Consider the following 14,999-nt stretch of genomic DNA (forward strand, 5'->3'; position numbering starts at 1 on the left):
TCAAAAATGTTTTTCTTATTATCTTTTGAGTTGCTGATTCGTCAAACCAAGCGAATTTGGAACATAAAACCAAAAGTGAAAAAGTGCTGTACAGTGAAGCATTATTAAAGAATCCAAGCATTGTTATTGAAAATATTTACTTTTGTACCAACGAATGAAAATCTTAAACACTCTGACGTCATAAGGCTACTGTGTATAAGTTAATTTTATGAGTGAAAACTTGGTTTCTGCTAACAATAATGTTAATTAAAAAATTTTGAAATTTTTATCGTTCTTCTAAAAATCTATCAACAATTGGTTGCATATTTCGCTGAACTCAACACTGACCAGTATTGCCGAGCGTCAAAATCTTATTTATTAAAATTAAACAAAAGTAGGAAATACATTACAATTCTTTCATGATTACTACTAGGAAATTAATTCATAAACGTGGTGTAACCGTCTAAAAAGTCTATTTATTAAATTCTTAATCATGAATTTTAGCTGCGTTAACACATATTTTTTTTTTACTACACTTTTTTCTTGACAATGCAACCCAGTTCACAGCTGTTTTCAAGTACATTTTCAACTCGCGCATTTGTTATTGACAATTTTCGATTTGTTAATTTTGGTAGTACAACGAATTTTGTTTGTAAATAAAAAATTACAACAGAGGGTTTATAACAATACACAAGAGAGACATACAACAATGCCAAAAGTGAAAGTATATCGTAGTGACTCACCTGAATTTGTGTCGCGTGCCTGTTGATAAATTTATTTGCTATAACGCCCTCACGTTTTGTGCCAGCGTTCACTGACCGACTGCGATAGATTTATTACACAACAAACAATAAATAAATCTGTATTAAAAATAAGTCAACATAAACTAAAAATAAAACATAAACAATTTGCATCTGTGCAAATAGAGAGAAAAGGAAGTGACACTTGTCGTTCAAGTTCATCACTTTGACCCTGAAGCGGTGCAATTAGCCATTAAGGAAGAAGTGATAAAAAAGCAAAGACACAACCGGCGAAAAAAAAGAAACAATTGTGGAAAGTGCTATTTAAAATTATAACATTTGAAAATGCTGCCAGGACGACAGATACCCCAGCCCATAGCACAAGAGAATCAGCTATGGGTATCGTGGCACGATACACAAATGATGGCGTCACTGAGTCCAGCCACTGTTATGGATTACTTTTGTCGCAAATCGAATCCCTTTTATGACAGGGTTTGCAATAATGAAACTATTCGTATGCAACGGTTGAGCCTGGAGCATCTTAAGTATGATATTTAAATTATATAATTTTTATTTACATTTAATATGGTTCTTTATAGCAATATGGTTGGTGTAGAATATATCCTGCTTCACGTTGCCGAACCTATATTATATGTTATACGAAAGCAACATCGGCATAGTCCCACAGAGGCGACACCAATGGCAGATTACTACATTATAGGTGGTATGGTTTATAAAGCACCTGATCTTGCAAGCGTAATTAATTCAAGAATCGTAAGAACTAGTCAATTTAACAATGAGTAATTAATGTTAAAGTAAATCTTAGTTAGCTACGGTTACGAATTTGCAATCAGCTTTCGAAGAAGCCAGCAGCTATTCCCGTTATCATCCAAATAAAGGCTACACATGGGATTTCGTTGCTAATAAAGCCCGTCAGTAAATGCATTAATGTTTACACAAAAATTTGGAAATATATTACAGTTTGTCTTATTTACAGTTTCAGATAAATCCAAAGGTAACAAAAAGGACCCTTCATCGAACAAAGACGATAGCGGAACAATATTTCAAAAGCAAAGGGTTGACATGCTTTTAGCAGAGTTATTGCGCAAATTTCCACCTCCGATACCGCCAATGATACATCAACAACAAATGCAAAACGAACAGCAGTTACAACAAAATCAGTTACAGAACACAGCAGCAGAAGTAAATCCAACTGAGGCAAATAATGTTGCTGGTAATCCAACTACCTCTAATAATGGTGCGGTACCCTCAGAGGCAAGTCCTTCACCTAACACTGCGCAAGGTGGCATTGAGCCAAAGGTCGAGGGTATCGATATGAAACCTCCGCCAGAAAAAAAAATAAAAATGTAAAACATAATTACCTACAAATATTTATAATTTTTATATCTTATCAAAATAATTAATCGTAAATATAAATGTGCGAATTTAATTGAATCCAAAAACGTTCGATAATAACTCGCCTATCGGACAAATTAGGTAGGAGACCAAATAAGAAACGAGTTTTAGGTCAAACGTAATTTATTTAATTCTATATAGCTGCGCTTTACCATAATCCATAATAATTTAAATATACAACGGTAAATATGTATATATAAAGATACATATGTGTATGTTAATTGCTTTTGTGCAGTTTCGCTTGCATAATAATGTATAATCAAACAAATACATTATTATATCGGCGAACAGATAGAGGCTTTATTCGTATACTGTTACTGCGTTATTTTCTTTGCTACTCCACACACTTTGCCAATGTGTTCATCTTGTTCTAATGAATCAACAACGAATTTTGCTAAATCATGCTTAGATATAGCTCGACCAGGTGCATCGTCATGTAACACTGTGTAATCGGTAGATGGTTCATCGGATATGTGTGGTGGCAAGATAGCCACATAGTCTAAACCAGACTCCTTTGTCAATTCCAGCATACGTTTGTGCTCCTCGTTTAGTTTATGAAATACTCCAGGCACTTCATTGAGTGGACGGAATAAAAATGATGACATTACAACGGAGAAACGGCGAACACCTTTTTCTTTCATGGCTGTAATCAAATTCTTCGTGCCACTTGATAATTCGGTGGTAGCCTCCAACTTATTGCGTGTTCCCAAAATAATGCAAACGCCGTCAACACCGTCAATAACATTTTTACAGTCTTCTAAATTTAAGGCATCGCCTTTAACTAGTTCTACTTTGTCTTTAAAACGATCGGGAAGAGTTTTCTCACTACGATATAAAAGACGGACCTTTAATCCTGAAAGTAAAAAAAAACAAGTTTCAATTATGTAGACAAACTTGCACACAAAACTTATTTACCTTTTTGTAGTGCGTAATCAACTACACATTGACCGGTCATACCGGTGCCACCAATGACAGCTATGCGTTGCATAATGCACGTGCTATTTTTCACAGGAACACTTCCAAAGGCAATGTAATATAAAAGGATTGCAATATATTTGCTTAACGATACAGCTTTTCACGGTAGTAATAGTGCACTACAAAAGATAAGATTGCAGAATTACTTATCTTTATAATAGACCAAATCGCTAACGAATGTTTAAGAGGTACACTGTTCAGTTTGAAATGACATTCACAAATACTAAACAGATTTCATGCCCACTGCAGTAAAGCATCAAAATGAATCAACAAAATTAATTAAGTAAAAATGTCAGGTTTCATTTATACTATAGTACCTTAGCTCTGATACTTAACGCGGTTCTACTTCAGTATATATAGAAGACAGCAAAGGAAATGTGTGTTGTTAATTTGCAGTGTAATGTTCAATCACTTCACACGTAGAGCCCATTTATTTATTTTGCTATGTCGGCTTAAAAACACATTTGCTACCCAATTGGTTTTGTCAGTGATATAAACAAATAAAATTACCTCGAGAATCCCAATTGGAAAATGATCATTTGTGCATCAACTAAGTATTGTGTAACTAAATACACAGTAACTAATTAAATAAATACTTACATATGAAGTTGAACTATTATTAATTTAAAATTAAAAGTTATACATTTTTATCTGAACAATGGATCCACTTATTCTGAATTATATATTCCTGTGGAGTACGCAAATTATTCCTACTTGGTAGGTGTTTCTATTTTCTTTTGTGCTTTCCGTGATAATGACATGTTTTCACATATCCAACTTTATGAGATACATCGACCTTCAAATATATAGCGCGTTAATATATTTTTGAAATCAATTGATAGAAGTTTTCTGGAATTTTATTATAAACATAATATTATTACTTTTCTTTCATCATAAACAACACTTTTTGTTTGAGAATTTGTTTGATTTTTTTTATTAAAAATTTATGTAGCAAAAACTATATATTTTTTTGCAATGATAAATAAAAATTAGTTGTAACTTGTAATTTTATTTAATTACAATTAATTTTATTACGAACCTAAGATTTGATGTAGTGCACAGATTTTTTAAACAGTTGAATGGACGATTTAGTTTTTGTTATGTATTTCTAAATTATAACGATTCAAAATATTTCTATTACGTACTTATGTGCACACAAAATACTTTTCATTCTCATTATTTTGTATTATTAACACTATTAGATATTTGTGCACTCAAAATAAACTTTATCGAGTAACATACAAATAGTAGGCTTGCTAAATTTGTCAAGACGCCATATTTTTTTGGAAAAAACAATATACGTATCTAGAAACAGCGTTTAGCCGATAAAACATCGAATATATTTTAATGAGTTGCAATTTGAAATAAATTAATTATGATGAATACAAGTGAAGAGGAATTCACAAATTCTGACGCCTGGCTGTCGGAACAACTTTTTGCACAATTAAAAGAATTTAATTCTGATTACAGAGAAAAGTCCGTTATAGATTCATCGGCAACATTTACATTTCCTTCCGGAAGTCTTAGTTGCATAACAGAGGAGGAACCGCAAGATTTAACAAAATCAAGGCTGGAAAATTATGAATCAGTCTTCAAATTACCAACAACAACAAACATTCCTCCTTTCGATATAAACGATGTACTCGATTTGAGTAATATTACTGGTAGAGGCGCAGAGCCGGCTTTTTTGGATTTGGTGGGCACAGTGCCATTAACACCATTTGCCACACCAATCCCCGAGCCAACAGTAATGGTTAATGAAACAGTGAAACAAACAACGGGGACATTCGATGCAACAGAAGAAGAATTGAAACTATTGAAATTTCTGGAGACACAACCTCAAAGTAGTCCGCTTGGTATGTGTGCATAATATAAAAACTAATAATATAGATCTACGAAAATATACATACAATGATTAATAATTTTTAAAAACTCTCAATTCCAGATACTAAATTATATATTCCGCCCGATGTTCCATCATCGGCTTATCGAATTGTGAAGTGTTCCAATTGCAACTGCCTCTTTGATATCATATCTTTTCAATCTCACATTTGTGATTACGATGAACACCATAATCTTATCGTCCCCCCAGCTGCATCTACACCTATTAATAAACCAATCAAGGAAGAACCTCTATTGCCACCGGAACCGGCATGCATTCGGTTATTGCGCGAAAATCAGATACGCATTCGGCGTTTCTTAAAAGATGAACTTAAATATGACGTTAATGCATCAATAAATAACAATACAAGTAATTCGAGTAGTACTTTGGGTAATACATCAAATACATCGACAGGCTCGAATTTATCGAATACTGCTACCAAAAAGCAAGATGGTCCTCATGAATGTACATTATGCGAACGTAAGTTCGTGCATGCATCAGGCCTTTTGCGGCATATGGAGAAACATGCAATGGATCTTATACCAACACCAGGCGCTTCGTCAGGTGGTAAAACGGCTTCATCACAAAGTAGCTCCTTACAGAGCGTTAATGGGCTGCGAGTTGTCATTAAGTGTACACTATGCGGAAGAGTTTTCTTTGAGCCATTTGCAGCGTTCAAACATTTATGTTCTCACTTTCCCGGAAGTATGCAGGAAGAAAAAGAATTCGATAATTGTGCTGAAATTCCGTACGAATCCTATGTAGACGATGCTATGAATTTCTTGAAGATGGAGGTAAGTAATTTTTAAAGAATGAGGTATAGATAATGAATAAAAAATTAAATAAATATTTTAATACAGACCAATAGTTGCGCGGGGCCGCTAACAGTTCATGGAGATAAACCACCTGTTTACCTCAAAATGGTTATTTTAAGTTGCATTTTACAGTGTGAATTTTGTGATTTCGTTTTTTCAGAAGTATCCTATTTATTTGTACATTCGGCTTGCCATTTGCCTGAACGACGTTTTGAATGCTTTTCATGCGATATTCATATGCGCACGTCTAAAGAAATATGTGCGCATTGGCAAGCTGAGTGTGTATTTATGCGAGAGAATCTTAAGGTGCATCAAGCTTCTACACAGCGTTATTTTGTTTGTAATGTTTGCGAGAATAAATTTCAATCCCTTGATCAGTTACATGAGCATAGGTAAATATTAAATGTAATGCGCATCAGTTCATAAAAAAATTACCTTTTTTATTTTTACAGATACACTGCTTATCATTTCTTTCCCCGTTTGAATAAATGCCTTGGTGTACTACAGCTACCTTGTGAGTACTGCGATGTAGTATTTGAGTTTGCGCAAGAATGTGTGGCCCATTATGAAGAAAAGCATTATAAGAAGTATAAACGCGATAAAGATGGAACTGGTTCATCTAGTAAAACACGTCAATACTTATGTGATATGTGTGGGAAATCGTATACCCAATCCAGCCACTTATGGCAGCATTTGCGTTTTCATCAAGGTAAGCGTATTATAAAATATCTATGAATTTACTGTTATCTTAAAAACTATTGTACTAAACTTTTACAGGGGTAAAGCCCTTTGCTTGCAAAGAACCCGGTTGTACACGTAAATTTACCATTCGTCCCGACTTGAATGATCACATTCGCAAGTGTCATACTGGTGAACGTCCTTATCATTGCTTGGTGTGCGGCAAACGCTTCTTAACTGGCTCCGTTTTCTACCAGCATCGTCTTATACATCGGGGCGAGCGACGTTATGAATGTGAAGAGTGTGGTAAACGTTTTTATCGTGCAGATGCGCTTAAGAATCACCAACGAATCCATACTGGTGAAAAACCATTTGGTTGTCTGTTTTGTACAAAGAATTTTCGTCAACGCGGCGATCGAGACAAGCATATAAGGGCTAGACATTCGCACTTGGATGCGAACGCTCGTTTAATGATGCAAATGCAAAAATTACAGTTGGAAGCAGCCGCAGCTGCCGCTGCAGCTCAAGTAGTAGTTCAACAGCAGCATGCCAATAATGCCTCAATAAGTATGAGTGGCATACCAACTGTAACACCAACTCTTATGAGTATGCCATCTGTAAACAATGATGTAATTGATGGCCTAGAACCATCATTAGATCCGAATGAAGTTGTCATGATCGGAAATGTAGCTTTTCCAAAAAGTATGTTTGAATCCATAATTCCGGACATTGATGAAGAGTCTGCACTTAGAGCCATGGAGCAGTTGCAATAGAAAGGCAGATAATTTCTGTGATAAATACACCTATAGATGTAATATGCTTAATGATACTTAATGATGTCGTAAGATGCCTCATTGCATTTAAATTCCTTCTTTATATATCAACTAATTTATTGTAGTAATTGAATGAACCATATTGTGCTTTTATGTTTAAATATTGTAAATGAATTGTGATTCCACCATGAGTTTAATTTGTGCTATAGTTAGGTAGGTTATGCATGTAATGAATTATAAATAAATAAAAATAATAATTTTTACATTAGCGTGTCATTAAAATAAAATTTTACTTCACATATTACATTTGCTTAAGTGGAATATTTCAGTATGCTGTACTGTAAAGCTAATTTGTTTATCAAAACTGTTATACATTTCTTAGAAACTCGGGAACTCTAACATTAGTTGAATCAGCTGTTTTCATTTCATTGTAAAATTCCGAGTCACCGCGCTCATTGTTTTATTATTCAATTGAGTATTTGTGGAAGTGAATGAATATTTTTTAAACGCGAATTAAAAGGAAAGTTAAATTGCCAAGCATTTTTTAAATTATTAGAAAGGTAATATGCTTTTATAAATTCCAAAAAATAATATAATTTTACATATAATAATTAGAGCAAATTACTAGTGTATAAAATAGTTATCGCTTTCTTGATTTTACAAAATGAAAAAACATTTTAGCTTTATAAATGTGTTAAACTTCTGAAAGAATAAACACTTTTTACGTGGATACACATCTTTATATTCGCCGACTCAATAATTAGCCGGTTAATGTGTATCGCGTGGCACTTATAGAACTCAAAATGCAACTCACAACACGTATATGTTACATATGCATACATAATATATGTAACTATATACATACATATTTATAATTTAAGCTTTTATAAATAATATCGAAATTATAAACCGAACTGTATTTTCCTGTATCATGACATTTTATTTTTTGATAAATTATAGAAAATATATCAATGCTGTACGAGCATAAGCTAAAATAATTTATACCCATTTAGAAATATGCATGATTATAGAGATTTGCTAATGAAAAATAACCCATTGATATGTTTTAACAAAGTGCATATACATACATACATATGTAAATACCCGCAAAGAAACAATGCACTTCTCCAATCTGTCGGTTCCTTAAATGAATTGCAATAGTCTACTAAGTATATACATACATACAACATAAATACAAAATCTCTTGAAAAATATGGCGTTTTAGATAACTTAAAAGATATATGCACTTGTGTATAGGTTTTATTTCAACAAGCGAAAATACTGATAACAGAAGATAAACAAATTCTGATGTACTACAATTACGTACACCTTCGTTGTTGTTATAACACGACTAAACTAAAGTTTTATTGGTGTATTTTTTTGATTTGCATAAAAACGTAGTTCTTTTCAAAGCTGTTTTAAAATAAATTTTAAATTCATAATTCCAACTATGTTCCAAAATATTAACTAATTAACTAACGAACAGACATTTGCTTACATTCGTTATTCGCATTCAATTCATATTGAACAACTATCGTTAAATCTAATTCTTCTTACGTTTCACAATTGCTAACATGAACTTTTTCGCTAATTTCAGTTAATGCTCTCTTCAAAATTTTCCACAAATCCCAATTAGATATAGACATTTTTCTAAAACGAGTACAAATGTAAGTACAAACTTCTTCCGATAATCCAAAGTACAATTGAATTTGTTTTAATTCACACATCTATTTTCAGTATAAAAATTTGAAATTATTAGACATCCAAAAAACTCAAAAATGCTTAGCGTTAGCAGAACTTTAATGACATACAAAACAATTCGCAGAATTGGTACTCAGTTATCTGTCCCTACCAGAAATTTGGGTGATGTGGGAAATTCAGGGAACGCTCGAAAACTTAATAGCTTACTATTATCTCAGACTTCAAATATTAGTACAAATAAATTAAATTTAAGGTATTCGCAATTTATTCTATACATTTTATACCAAACATTTATTCGAGACTTTTTGATTGTTATGCATTCATAATTTGTTATTTCAGTAGCTACACTTCGTTTATACGCACCATGTCTTCCGCCAACGCAGCACATTTTGTTTTGCCCAATACACAACCGATTGCTGATTTGGAGTGCAAAAATGCATTCTTGGGTTTAACTGAGAAGGAAAAACTCTACGCTCACTACTTCAGTAAAGCTTCATGGGACGGTGGTCTTATAGCGCTGATACAGTCTAGTCCGGAAGCACCGTTAATTTTCTCATTTCTACACCGCATTTTTGTTGCCGAACCATTGGAGGAATTGAAAGCAAAGGTTTTGTCTAATGGCATTACTGAAGATGAGTTCACCGTAAGTCAATTTTTAAGAATTTTTCAAAATCAAGGTTATGTAATTTGCGCTCATTGTGATTGAGTGGTGTTGCTAACAAGCTTTCTGCTTTATTTTAGGCCTTCTTGGTTTATGCTTGTGGTATTTTTGCCAATGCCGGTAACTACAAAGGTATGGGCGACAGCAAAATCATTCCGAATTTGGACGCGAAAAAGTTCGAGACGATTGTTCGCTCATCAACTGCCTATTCAAGTGATAAGCGTGTATCAGCCGCCTATGAGAAGGCCGCTCCGCTCATCTATGCGTTGAAACCGCGCGATGAGGTTTTAGGTTTTGCACCCAACGGCATAACGACGTATTGGTCAGATAACTGTACGAAAGAAGATGCCGACATTGTCAATGAGTGGTTAACATCAAAGCGCATTGAACCCTATATGTGTCGTACATTTAAAGTGGTCGAAAATGGCCAAACTGTTTACGATATTAAGTTGGGTTCGGTGGATAATTCCGACAAGGATGGCATAACTCTGCCCTTGGAGAGCTACAATGGCAATAGTTTTCGTGTAACACGTGGTGACTATCAGAAGCTCTTACAGCGTGTCAATAAAAATCTGGAGAAAGCGAAAAAGTATGCGGCAAATGAAAATGAGCAAAAAATGATTGAACATTATATTAAGTCATTCCAAGAGGGCTCATTGGCCGATCATAAGGATGGCTCCAGGTACCTATTAAACTCGTCATATTTTACTCGAAACAAATATATTAATGCTTATTATTGCAGATGGTGGATTAAGGATAAGGGACCTGTTATCGAAACCTATATTGGTTTCATTGAAACATATCGTGATCCAGCAGGTGGACGCGCCGAATTTGAGGGCTTTGTGGCAATGGTCAACAAGGAAAGCTCTGCGAAGTTCGCCGAACTGGTAGCACGCGCAGAAAAGCTGTTGGAATATTTGCCCTGGACTGAAGCTTACGAGAAAGACACGTATTTGAAACCAGACTTCACTTCACTGGATGTGCTGACGTTTGCTGGTAGTGGTGTACCAGCAGGAATCAACATTCCAAATTGTATGTAGTTTTTACAAATTTCAAAACTAATTTATATACAATTTTCTGCTTTGCTTCTGATTTTTAGATGACGAAATCCGCCAGGATGAAGGCTTCAAAAACGTATCCCTTGGCAACGTGTTGGCCAATATTAACCGTAAAGATCCCATTCCATTCCTTTCGGATGAAGATCAAGACCTGATGAAGGAGTACAAAGTGAAGTCTTTCGAGGTAAGCTTTCTTGGTTTTCCTGTTTAAAATAGAATTATTTAATCTACACGTCTCTACTCCTCAGGTGCAAGTTGGCTTGCACGAGTTGCTCGGTCATGGTAGCGGTAAACTCTTCCGCATAGATGAGAACGGTCAGTTCAATTTTGACAAAGACAACACGAAAAACCTCATTACTGGTGAGCCCATCAAAACTTGGTATTTACCCGGCGAAACCTACGATACGAAATTCGGCGCGATCGGCTCTTCCTATGAGGAATGTCGCGCCGAAGCAGTCGGCTCGTATCTTTCACTACAAGCAGATATCTTGGAGATTTTCGGTTTCAAGGACCCTGTTGAGCAGGAGAAAATCATTTACATTAACTGGTTGAGTTTAATTTGGAATGGTATGGGTGTTGCTTTGGAAATGTACAACCCACAATCCAAACAATGGATGCAAGCGCACTCGCGCGCACGCTTCGTTATTATGAAGGTTTTGCTGGAGGCGGGTGAAGGCTTTGTCACCGTCGAGGAGACAGACGATGGTAAAAATTTACGTCTCACAGTGGACCGTACAAAAATTCAGACTGTTGGCCGAAAGGCCATCGAAGAATTTCTAAAGAAACTCCAAGTTTACAAATCGACTGCTGATATCGCCGCGGCAAGTGAAATGTATGAACACTACTCGGAGGTCAGTGAAGGCGGCTCGCATCCATGGGCGAAATGGCGTGACATTTGTCTGGCGCATAAGAAACCGCGTATAATTTTGGTGCAAGCCAACACGGACGTGGAGAGTGAGAAAGTGAAACTGAAAACGTATGACGCCACACACGAGGGTTACATCAAGTCCTGGGTGGAACGTTACCCGGACACGGAAATCGATGACATTTTAGAGGAAATTGTCGAAGCTGAGAAAAAATACTTTCCAAGTGCCTTTGGAAATTAACAACAAATACAACTGTTAATTTATAATAAATATATATAAGCATATTGAAGCGATAATGAGGAATGTGTATGTTTTATTTCTAGTTAAACAAACATTTTCATGAACATTGCTGTTTTTGTATTACAACAAATTATATATGAAAAAAAAATAAATATGCATTTTTTACTTAAGAAAAAACATTGTACAGTTAGCATGTGCTGTATAAAATGTGTGCTAGACCTTGCGTATTTGACAGGCCACAAAGTTGCAAATGTTCGTCTCATCCTTGTTGGCCGGCGGCGTAATAACGAAACGCGCGAAAGTGCCACCATTGCTGTCGGCCAAACGACCGGGATTTATAGCCAAACAACCGTTTACCACCTGCAATTATATAAACATTTAATCAAACTCAAGACTTGCAACAAATTTGCTTTACTATATTTACCCGTATGAAACACTTCTGATCACTCGGCAACAAAAGTATGTTTGGTATTTGCTCAATTTTGGCGTATCTTGCCGCCAAGAAGCTGTCAAAGCTGATCTCATCGCAGGCTGGCGGATGCAGCGGGTAAAAGGAACCTTGATTGAACAGATGATTGACGACGCGCTTTACCTTATCGCCTGCATTGCTGTAAGAAAATGTAACTTGAAACTGTAAATTTCTTAAAATATTAGTGTAATGGCACTTACAAGGCCAGCTCATTCGCGATTATATGCTGCATTATGTCCGTGGAGGTCATTCCCACAACGATGCCATTTAAATCAATCATCGATGGATCGGGCAAGACATGCACATTGGGAAAAGATTTTCGTAACGGTACTGACATGGTAGGATAGACAGGATCGGCGTTGGCGTCCTTATGTGAAGTGACAATCAATATTGTTGTCGAATTGCTGTTAAAATTTATAATAAAAATAAAGCAAATAAAAAATTAATACGCTTTAAAAAATTTTAATCAAAATAACTGACGAACAAGAAAAAATATTAACTTCAATGGCTTCGAAACTATAACACCCTTGACAAATAAAAAAAAATCCATAGCAAAGCTTGATCGATCAGTTTGTATGCTATATTAGTCCGATTTGATATTCCTGCAAAACTAATACGACTATTTAAACTGACGTTGGTGACGCTCAAAGCTTCGTCTGGTTCGGGAAGGACCTCTCCGAGTCGTACGGTACCAAACGAGGTTTCAGACAAGGGGATTCCCTATCGTGCGACTTCTTCAATCTACTCTTGGAGAAAATAATTCGAGTCGCAGATCTGAATTGAGAAGGTACAATCTTCTAAAAGAGAGCACAACTGCTGGCGTACGCCGATGACATCGATATCATTGGCCATAACAATCGTTAGTTCTGGTTTCTCCAGTTTCGAGGGTAAGATGAAATATTTCCTGTCATCAAACAAAACAGTCGATGGCAAGATGAGCTGTACGAGATATATGACGACATTAACATAGCTCAGCGAATTAAGAGACAGCGGCTACGTTGGCTAGGTCAAGTCGTCCGAATGGATAAAACGTTTCAGCTCTGAGATTATTCGACGCAGTACCCGCCAGGAGAAGCAGAGGAAGTGGAAAACTGCGTTGAAAAGACCAGATGAAGATCTTGGCTGTTGTAAACTCGGCTGTAACCGCGTAAGCTGTAAGAAGATGAAGTCCCATATTGGTTCTGATAAATGAAGAACTTCTTGGGGAAAATAGAATGTGTAAAATATTTCAGATTGATAGAGGTATCTCCAAAACATGCCTTTTGGACGCATCAACCGCCTATTCAGGTGTCGAAAAACGTTACCCTTTTAATTTTTTTTACGAACGGGAATAAAATGAAGTTATTCGGTGCCAAGTCAGGACTATAGGGAGGATGACTCATCATATCGATGTTTTTAGTGCTCAACAATTCAATTATTTCAGCTCTCACACTAACATTGTTGTGGTGAAGAGTGATCCGACTTCGGCGGTTGGTTTTCCTGACAGACAGCTGGTTGTATTCTACCCAGAATTTACTGTTCTGTGTTGTTCTAATTGTATGGTTGCGATATGTCAAGTGCTTCGGGCGCGAATATTTTTGTTGGATTCGGCTTGTCTTGAAACGACCATACAGCTCTCCGGAAGATGCCAAAGGTGTTATGTCGGTGATAAAGGCTAGACAGCATATGAGCCAAAAGACAGAAATCCGTTGAAAGTCAAGCAATTGTGCCACCGTACCGATCGAGGAATAAGGACGAAGCTGTAAAGCGAAACGTCGGGCTCGATCAAGAGAAACCTTCAACCTTCAGAGCGGCAACATCGGTCAGCGAGATAGCCAAGAGGCATATAGATGTGGCACTCATCGCTCAAAGCAACTCCCTTGAGCAGATCACAGAGGAGAAATGGAAAGCGGTAGAGATTAAACTGCTTGACGCGTTCCTTGTACGACTAGATGGTGAGCTGGGCATGCCTATGCCTACTTTCGATGGTGCATTATTTAACCTACAGCTGAAATCCAATCGGACTTCGAATTATAGAGATAGTTTGGAATGGAGGAATCATTTGGATGAATGGTTTCTTGCAGACTAAGAAACATAAAAGTTCCGTGAAACTGACTGACGGAATTGCGGCTGGTTTCCAAGCATTTTTCATGCTAAGGCTATAAATAGTAGATTTTTGGATATTATTCTAGATAAAACCTTTCTCAGTGATAGTCAAGCGGCACATCCAGCCAATCTCGTCCGTTGAAATCAAAACAATAATGGTACTGGTGTACATGAAAATGCTTGAAGGGCTAGTCATAAACAAAAAAATTTCATTAGCTTGGATTCCTGGGCATAAAGGCAAGAAGAGCAACGAGCTTGCCTATCTTCCACCGAAAGAAGCTGCAGAAACCAAGGCAATTGATCCGGAGCCGTTCTTCGCTGTAGACCCCACCACTACGAGCGGAGCTATGCGAAAAAGGAAAGTCCTTTAAGAAATCGTATGATAGGTTTCTTCCCTGGCGAAAATAGTGAAATGGTATCTGTTGTTAAACCAGAAATACCTTTGGAGGATAGCAACCAAGAAAACGGTGCCTAAACTTGTATGATTAAAGTGAAAATATGCCGAATATTTCAAACTCGGAATATCTCCTTTAATGTACAACCTAAACGTAATCTAAGCCGTTGACCTTACTCGTATTGGGAATCACTTAATAATTAATGATTACTTACAGATATTTATTTGTAGCTAAATAAATACAAATACGTTATTTTAGCATTACGT

General features: G+C 36.1%; 5 protein-coding genes across 8 annotated transcripts in view; 3 read left to right on the forward strand and 2 right to left on the reverse strand.

Moving 5' to 3' along the window:
• The first annotated feature begins 551 nt into the window (after window positions 1–551).
• LOC105231094 (mediator of RNA polymerase II transcription subunit 6) lies at window positions 552–2,174 on the forward strand. Its single transcript, XM_011212197.4, has 4 exons — window positions 552–1,264; window positions 1,319–1,493; window positions 1,546–1,651; window positions 1,717–2,174. The coding sequence occupies exons 1-4, from the start codon at window positions 1,065–1,067 to the stop codon at window positions 2,088–2,090; spliced, it is 855 nt and encodes a 284-aa protein (XP_011210499.2). The 5' UTR covers window positions 552–1,064; the 3' UTR covers window positions 2,091–2,174.
• Window positions 2,175–2,240: 66 nt separating this feature from the next.
• On the reverse strand, window positions 2,241–3,584 carry LOC105231095 (flavin reductase (NADPH)). Of its 2 annotated transcripts, none has more exons than XM_011212199.3 (3): window positions 3,428–3,584; window positions 3,051–3,229; window positions 2,241–2,988 (listed from the first exon to the last, which is right to left on the reverse strand). In XM_011212199.3, exons 2-3 carry the CDS (start codon window positions 3,121–3,123, stop codon window positions 2,450–2,452), a joined length of 612 nt encoding a protein of 203 aa, XP_011210501.1. In that variant the 5' UTR covers window positions 3,124–3,229; window positions 3,428–3,584; the 3' UTR covers window positions 2,241–2,449. The 2 variants fall into 2 exon arrangements, with proteins under 2 accessions (XP_011210501.1, XP_019847586.1); XM_019992027.3 differs by having other exon boundaries at window positions 3,051–3,353; window positions 3,428–3,580.
• A 477-nt stretch (window positions 3,585–4,061) lies between these two features.
• On the forward strand, window positions 4,062–7,521 carry LOC105231097 (testis-specific zinc finger protein topi). Its single transcript, XM_049447605.1, has 5 exons — window positions 4,062–4,966; window positions 5,056–5,786; window positions 5,853–6,199; window positions 6,260–6,516; window positions 6,585–7,521. Exons 1-5 carry the CDS (start codon window positions 4,486–4,488, stop codon window positions 7,256–7,258), a joined length of 2,490 nt encoding a protein of 829 aa, XP_049303562.1. The 5' UTR covers window positions 4,062–4,485; the 3' UTR covers window positions 7,259–7,521.
• A 172-nt stretch (window positions 7,522–7,693) lies between these two features.
• LOC105231099 (dipeptidyl peptidase 3) lies at window positions 7,694–11,936 on the forward strand. Of its 3 annotated transcripts, XM_011212202.4 has the most exons (8): window positions 7,694–7,818; window positions 8,856–8,925; window positions 8,996–9,212; window positions 9,299–9,602; window positions 9,701–10,302; window positions 10,363–10,652; window positions 10,720–10,862; window positions 10,927–11,936. In XM_011212202.4, the coding sequence occupies exons 3-8, from the start codon at window positions 9,037–9,039 to the stop codon at window positions 11,782–11,784; spliced, it is 2,373 nt and encodes a 790-aa protein (XP_011210504.2). In that variant the 5' UTR covers window positions 7,694–7,818; window positions 8,856–8,925; window positions 8,996–9,036; the 3' UTR covers window positions 11,785–11,936. The 3 variants fall into 3 exon arrangements, with proteins under 3 accessions (XP_011210504.2, XP_011210508.2, XP_029408210.2); XM_011212206.4 differs by lacking the exons at window positions 8,856–8,925; window positions 8,996–9,212 and having other exon boundaries at window positions 7,729–7,818; window positions 9,302–9,602; XM_029552350.2 differs by lacking the exons at window positions 7,694–7,818; window positions 8,856–8,925 and having other exon boundaries at window positions 9,022–9,212; window positions 9,302–9,602; window positions 10,927–11,847.
• LOC105231098 (DNA polymerase alpha subunit B) overlaps window positions 11,829–14,999 on the reverse strand; it is a 124,686-nt gene continuing 121,515 nt past the window's right edge. The window contains exons 6-8 of the mRNA XM_049447607.1: window positions 12,454–12,657; window positions 12,209–12,392; window positions 11,829–12,144 (exon numbers count right to left, since the gene is read on the reverse strand). Of these exons, the coding sequence (XP_049303564.1) occupies window positions 11,998–12,144; window positions 12,209–12,392; window positions 12,454–12,657 (535 nt within the window). The 3' untranslated portion in view covers window positions 11,829–11,997. The remainder of the gene's footprint in view (window positions 12,145–12,208; window positions 12,393–12,453; window positions 12,658–14,999) is intronic.

The sequence above is a fragment of the Bactrocera dorsalis genome, chromosome 2 (genome assembly GCF_023373825.1).
Source record: "Bactrocera dorsalis isolate Fly_Bdor chromosome 2, ASM2337382v1, whole genome shotgun sequence".
Classification (NCBI taxonomy): domain Eukaryota; kingdom Metazoa; phylum Arthropoda; class Insecta; order Diptera; family Tephritidae; genus Bactrocera; species Bactrocera dorsalis.

Excerpts from the sequence above, each read along its gene's own strand:
- LOC105231097 (XM_049447605.1), top strand. The coding sequence starts at position 4,486 with ATGATGAATACAAGTGAAGAGGAATTCACAAATTCTGACGCCTGGCTG. Across the intron at positions 4,967-5,055 it reads ACCTCAAAGTAGTCCGCTTG|ATACTAAATTATATATTCCG; the intron begins GTATGTGTGCAT and ends TCTCAATTCCAG. Across the intron at positions 5,787-5,852 it reads TGAATTTCTTGAAGATGGAG|ACCAATAGTTGCGCGGGGCC; the intron begins GTAAGTAATTTT and ends ATTTTAATACAG.
- LOC105231094 (XM_011212197.4), top strand. The coding sequence starts at position 1,065 with ATGCTGCCAGGACGACAGATACCCCAGCCCATAGCACAAGAGAATCAG. Across the intron at positions 1,265-1,318 it reads TTGAGCCTGGAGCATCTTAA|CAATATGGTTGGTGTAGAAT; the intron begins GTATGATATTTA and ends GGTTCTTTATAG. Across the intron at positions 1,652-1,716 it reads TTTCGTTGCTAATAAAGCCC|TTTCAGATAAATCCAAAGGT; the intron begins GTCAGTAAATGC and ends TCTTATTTACAG.
- LOC105231095 (XM_011212199.3), bottom strand. The coding sequence starts at position 3,123 with ATGCAACGCATAGCTGTCATTGGTGGCACCGGTATGACCGGTCAATGT. Across the intron at positions 2,989-3,050 it reads TGATTACGCACTACAAAAAG|GATTAAAGGTCCGTCTTTTA; the intron begins GTAAATAAGTTT and ends TTTTACTTTCAG.
- LOC105231099 (XM_011212202.4), top strand. The coding sequence starts at position 9,037 with ATGCTTAGCGTTAGCAGAACTTTAATGACATACAAAACAATTCGCAGA. Across the intron at positions 9,213-9,298 it reads ACAAATAAATTAAATTTAAG|TAGCTACACTTCGTTTATAC; the intron begins GTATTCGCAATT and ends TTGTTATTTCAG. Across the intron at positions 9,603-9,700 it reads TTACTGAAGATGAGTTCACC|GCCTTCTTGGTTTATGCTTG; the intron begins GTAAGTCAATTT and ends GCTTTATTTTAG.